This window comes from Gavialis gangeticus, unplaced genomic scaffold, assembly GCF_001723915.1.
Source record: "Gavialis gangeticus isolate Ggan-Ray unplaced genomic scaffold, GavGan_comp1, whole genome shotgun sequence".
NCBI classification, from domain to species: Eukaryota; Metazoa; Chordata; order Crocodylia; family Gavialidae; genus Gavialis; species Gavialis gangeticus.
This window is the reverse complement of record NW_017728983.1, coordinates 516,962-522,863: the sequence shown is the minus strand read 5'-3', so window position 1 is coordinate 522,863 and position 5,902 is coordinate 516,962. Positions and strand designations below refer to the sequence as shown.

The window sequence follows — 5,902 nt, the reverse complement described above, 5'->3', positions numbered from 1 at the left end:
TGTTTGCACTCTGTGAATTAGTGCCTTTCCTCATTTAAAGGTGAGCGAGCCATCTCCACCCCTCCTCCCTTTCTGAATTAAGATTAGGAGCAGGTGACAAACCACAAGGCTAATTTCCCCTCCCTCTTTAAAGCAAGGAATACTGCCTACCAAGCCATTTAGCATTCCAATGGTAACAAAGAAGGTAATTTAAAAACAGGACAAGCACAAGTCATTTGCCAAATCCTACCAACTTCCACATTTAAAAAAAAAAAAAAGAAGAGGCACCACCCAGAGTGAATTAAGCACACCCACCATTTTGTCCTGGAACACTGTTGCTCTGTGACCCCCTATTAGCACCAAATTTGGACTGGTGCTATTATGAGCAGCAGCAGTCCAGCAGCTGTTGGCAGTTTGGCAACTAATTTATCCACTCCCTCTGCTCAGAGCTGCCCTGGCAAATCCCCCACCCTTCCCAGCAGGTACCTTATGCTCTGGTGAGGATAGCAAGGCTTCTGCCACCCAGCAGCTGGCAGTGGGCCTGCAGGATTAACTCGGCACCAGACCTGGCAGCCGATCTCCTGATTGCCCAACTGGTTCATCATGCATGGCATGCAGGTCAAGCAGAACTTTCAGGGAATTCCTGTGTTCCCCTACAGACCACACCCCACAATATCTCAGTTGTGGGGGATGTGGAAGATAAGTGCTTCAGCTTTCCTCACTCACTATTAAGGCACATCATGTACACAGAAAGGCAGCAAGATTTAACATAGCTCATAGATTCAAAGAAATGCACTTGAAAGTCACTTGCAACTTTTTACCATATTTTTTCCGGATTTCATCATGTCGAGATTTCATCTCTGCTCTCCTGTGGGAAGAGAGCAGACCAAGAGGTTTTTATGGGGGTGGGGGAAAAAGAGGAAAAGCAAATAAAGTTCTGCCTTCTTCCTAATCTCCCTTCAGAGAAGCAAAGTCTTCTCTTAAGACTCCATCTGCATGTAGACTTGGTCTTGTCTCCAGAATAACTGAAAAATGAAAGAGGATCAAATGCCACCAGCCCAACACACATAAGCAATCCTACAGAAGAAAGCAAGCTTTGGTACAGATGCAAGAGATGATTAAAAGGTAACAGTATCAAAATTCCAAATAGGCTGATATTTTAGCTCGGTTGACAGTTACTCAAGAGCCCAGTCCAGCTCCATCTTCTTGATTAAGATGCTCAAATCACCATTGGATCACAGCATCTCTAAACACAACATTAATAGTCATAAAACTATCCAAACAAACTGGATTTGTGAACATGATACAAGTTAGAATGAAGTTCAACTACAGGCAGACACTGCTGCATGCAAGTGCAAGGTCATGTGCACTGCTGGCACTGGACACTTGAAAGCCATTTGAAGAAGCTCTCAGTGCCAAGGTATCCCCTACACTGACTCCAAACAGTCTTATGTCTGCATTCCCATCAGAATGCAAAACATTCAGTAACTAAGTTCTGTGTGCACCTATCCAGATCTACAAGCAGCAGTGGCTGATAGCGTCTCCACTACCTGAACAAAGTGACTGGTAAACAGACAGCAACTACTTTACAATTCGAGCAAAATGGAGCACTTCATTTCTCCTGTACAGAGAGAGAAGTGATGATCAAGTCCTCACATTGGCTACTCACCTCTCCTCTTGCCGTACTCTCCTCTTCTCCCGCTCTCTGGCAGCTTTTTCATCATCCTTGTCTGGCCTGAAAGAAATAGGACATCGTTAGCCATTAACTGCATCTAGCACCTGCCATGATTTTGGCAGCAGCTTCAGGTTACCTTGAGCTGTACTTCTGAAAAGTGACAGGAGGGACTAATCTGTGAGGATACTTGCTTTTTGCTTTTTTTCTTGCAACAGCAGCAACAGCAAACGACCAGGGCAAGAAGAATCGCTCCTCCCACCACAGACATTGCAATGATCAAGGCTTCAAAGTTCACTGAAAGAAAGAGAAATATTACCAACTATTGTATATTGTAGTTCATTAATTCATTCCACAATGAACAATAGAGAGGCACCCGACAAAACTGGTGTCACTGTAGCCTAGTTTTGCAACAACGCACATTTTCCCTTGGCTGTAAACCCCAAGATATACTTAAAAACAGCACTTTATATTTATTTAAGAAATGGTTAGGAGACTAGAACAAATGCCAGCATTCATAGGCCATTTCCCTTTATAAGTGGTGAACTCACCAGAGAATAAGAAACTTTGCCTGGCAGTCTGACGACTGTGGGGAAGCGGCATTCTATCAACAGGCCACTAGACACACAAGTCAAATGTCCATTTTTCACACAATGGGGTAGGTAAGTTTCCAGCTCTTGATTTAGATCAGTAGAGACTTTCTCCATAGCCAAACTTGAAGGCAAGTTTCTTCATACACATTCCCGGTCTTCTTCCCCTCCCCATCCCTACATAAGATTTGTTTACTCATTGAGGAAAGGAGTCAATTGAAGTCTGTCCCCAGTTAAGAGTTCAACTTTCAGGCTCCGAAGCATTTGTGCACAGCCACTACCAGACAAGGTTATTTGGGGTTCTTTATCTGGATTTCCCTTGATCCTCTCCCAACTGTAGTGGAAGTGGGCACTCTTCTCTTCATTCCACCCATCTACACCCTTTTCCTGTGTATAAAGCAGGGGTGTCAACTCTTCTGGTTCCATGTCCCAGAGCTACAGGTGGCATGTGGATCAACTGAGACCCAGGGGTAACACTGAAGACAAGATACGGCTCTGTAAACTGGGTTTAGCCCAGGGGCTACATCTTTGATACCCCAATATAAAGGGTTGCAGATCCCTCCCTTGCATCTTCTCCACATCATTAAATAGCAACAACAGCATGTCTGGAGTGTGGAAAACACAGCTCTGCTTGCCACTCCATCATTGATGCTAATCCTGCTATTTCATAGATTCATAGATGTAGGGTTGGAAGGACCTTGCGGATCTTCTAGTCCGACACCCTGTCCTGGACAGGAGAGAAAACTGGGCTCAAATGTCTCCAGCTTGGTAATCATCAAGCCTCCTCTTAAAGACCCCCAAAGTAGGAGCCAGTACTACTCCCCTTGGAAGTTGGTTCCAGATCCTAGCTGCCCTGACTGAAGTATACCTTCTAATGTCTAGTTTGAACCTACTCTAACAACTTATGGCCGTTATTCTTTGTTACCCCGGGAGGCGCTTGGGGGAACAGTGTTTCTCATGTTCCCCACTGGTCCCTCCTTGTAAGTTTATAAATGGCCACCAGGTCTCCTCTCAGCCTTCTCTTGTAAAGGCTGAACAGGTCAAGGTCCTAGAGCCTCTCTTCATAGGGTCTGCCCTGCTCTTCCCAGATCACGCGAGTTGCCCTCCTCTGGACCCTCTCAATGCTGTCCACATCCCTCCTGAAGTGCGGCGCCCAGAACTGGACACAGTACTCCAACTGTGACCTGACCAGTGTAGCATAGAAGGGGAGGATCACTTCACTGGACCTGCTCAAGATGCATCTGTAGATGCACGATAAGGTGCAGTTAGCCCTACTGATCATGTCCTCACATCAGCGGTCCCTGTTCATCTTGGAATCGATAATGATTCCAAGATCTTTCTGCCACCATGCTTTTGAGAAGAGAGCTCCCCAGCCTATAGATGTGCTGCTGGTTCTTACTACCCAAGTGCAGCACCCTGCACTTGTCAGTATTGAATCCCATCCTATTCTCATTTGCCCACCCCTGTAACCTGTCCAGGTCCAGCTGTATCCTGTCCCTCCCTTCTAGTGTGCCTACCTCACCCCAAATCTTGGCACACCCACCTCACTTTCACAGAAGGCATTTATTGATCCTTAAATTAGCTGATGCAATACCCAATTTAAGGCTCAAGAACCTCACTTTCCAACTCCCTAAGCTTTCTGGTGGAAAAAGCAACTTTTAAAAATCAGCCAGGTTTGGGCTGTTTGTGCAACACAAAGGTAACAGCCATTTGCCTTACTCACGGAAGTAATATTCATAGTCCTAAAGCCAGAAGGGGCCTCCTGTATAGCACAGACTGAAGGCTTTCCACATTATACTCCCTGCACCTTGCTTATTTCTGGTTTAACTAGGCTATCTTTTACTGAGACTGGATATCTTCCTGTAGAATGAGCTTGGCTCTTTATTGAAGGGTTCCCTTCTACAGTTACAGTCCATAAAGAGGAGAAAGAGCAGTCCCTAGAGCTTGTACCAATCCCAAATGCCTGCATAGGTCCTGCAGATTTTCCAATTGCTAAGCCACATTTGAGTTCAATGGTAATATTCAGTGTTTCACATTCTAAGCAGGCAACAACCCACAAGTCACTTCCAGCCAACAGGAAGGAAAGTGGTTCAGAAGATTTGCCCACACTTGGAGGAGTTTGAAAAATCCCAATCTAGGATCATTTAAGACAGAGGGCCAGAATTTTAGACACTGGGAAAAAGGAAAAAAAGTCTCTCCTTTTACAGGCAGTGGTACAAGCGACAGGGGCCATGCTGAGCTGATAGGGTATCATCAGGTTTAACTACAGTACGTTTCACATGTTACTTAAGTAAAACCCACTTACCCCAGCAGACTCCCCATCGGGCAGAACGCAGCTCACAGAGACTGCTGGGAGGGAGAATGCTTCTGACAGGATACTCCACACATTTCTTGCTGCTGGTGCACCAGAGACACTGCAAGTAGTAAGAAGGAAGCATGTAAGTGTTGCAATATAAAACTGGGACTAGAGAAGGGAAAAAAAAAAACAACAGATAACTGCAATAATACATCTATTCATTCATTACTTATCTTAGATGTCCAATTCAACTTGAGTTTTACTTTAAACAGGCTGGACAGGACAGATCCCATCTCTGGTAGGGGACTTGGACTAGATGACTGCTGGCAGTCTGTTCCAGCCCAGCTTCCCTATGACTAAAATCTGAATCAACTCAGGTGTAGACAAGTCCTCCAACTGCACTTAACTAAACAGGCAAGGGGCCTCTAAAAAAAACCCACACACAAACAAAACACTGCTGCTGCTGCTTTCATCAGCTTTATATTCCAACTATTTTATGGGATGCTGCCATGTATAGACAAGCTCTGGTATGCTAATGGTGTTGAGAACATAGAGTAGGCTTGCAGTGCATGAGGAAAGCTCCAGAACAGTTTAAAAGAAATTTGCAAGTAATAAAATACAAGCACCTTGGCCTCTGCCAAAGTGTTCAAGGAAATTCTGCTTTTGATAAGAAAGGGTGGCTCATCTAAGGCAAACATATCAGCAAGCAAAGGAATGCGAAAACAAATGTTAAAAGAAGCCTCCATGAACATACCTACTCTATGAAGACTACTGAATAACTTGAGGAAAAAAAAAAAACAACAAAAAACCAACTTTGTAAACCGATTCAGTCACGATGATTGCAGAGTTAGTTTGAGCTATCAACTGTAGCTGTGTCTGTCCCCTGCCTCCCCACAAGAAAAGCTTGAAAACAGAATGTTTTCATACCAGATAAGATAAGGACATTAACAAGCATTTTCCCCACAAGTCTGGAGGCAAGTCATTCTAGTCAACATTTGATAGGATGAGGCTTTATGGATTACAACGCTTCATCTCGGGAGCAAGCCGTTCAATTACTAGCGAAAGACCGAGTCAAAACAGAGAAGCTCACTACTGACCCACTGAGAAGGTCATGTCTGCACATGCAGTACCCTTCCAAATTCCCTAGTGCTAGTTTGATATGGGCAGAGATGCCTCAGATGTTCCCGACACGGTCCTGAAACAGAAGCGGGTTGGGATGTCACTGCCAGTGTGGAAACATAACTAAGATACCCAAATTTACCTTTTTAAAGAGGAGACTTTTAAAATGCTAAAGTCCCAGGATTACATACTGCCCCTTACAAGGCAAGTTACAGGGCAAATATAACAAGTCTCCAAAGAAAGAAA

At 44.5% G+C, this 5,902-nt stretch overlaps 1 protein-coding gene across 1 annotated transcript in view; it reads right to left on the bottom strand.

The window, feature by feature from the left end:
• PTTG1IP (pituitary tumor-transforming 1 interacting protein) overlaps window positions 1–5,902 on the bottom strand; it is a gene marked incomplete at its 5' end in the record, with an annotated part of 21,906 nt that overhangs the window by 7,273 nt on the left and 8,731 nt on the right. Inside the window, 4 exons of the mRNA XM_019512475.1 lie at window positions 801–847; window positions 1,649–1,714; window positions 1,846–1,948; window positions 4,547–4,655. Coding sequence (XP_019368020.1) covers window positions 801–847; window positions 1,649–1,714; window positions 1,846–1,948; window positions 4,547–4,655 — 325 coding nt within the window. The remainder of the gene's footprint in view (window positions 1–800; window positions 848–1,648; window positions 1,715–1,845; window positions 1,949–4,546; window positions 4,656–5,902) is intronic.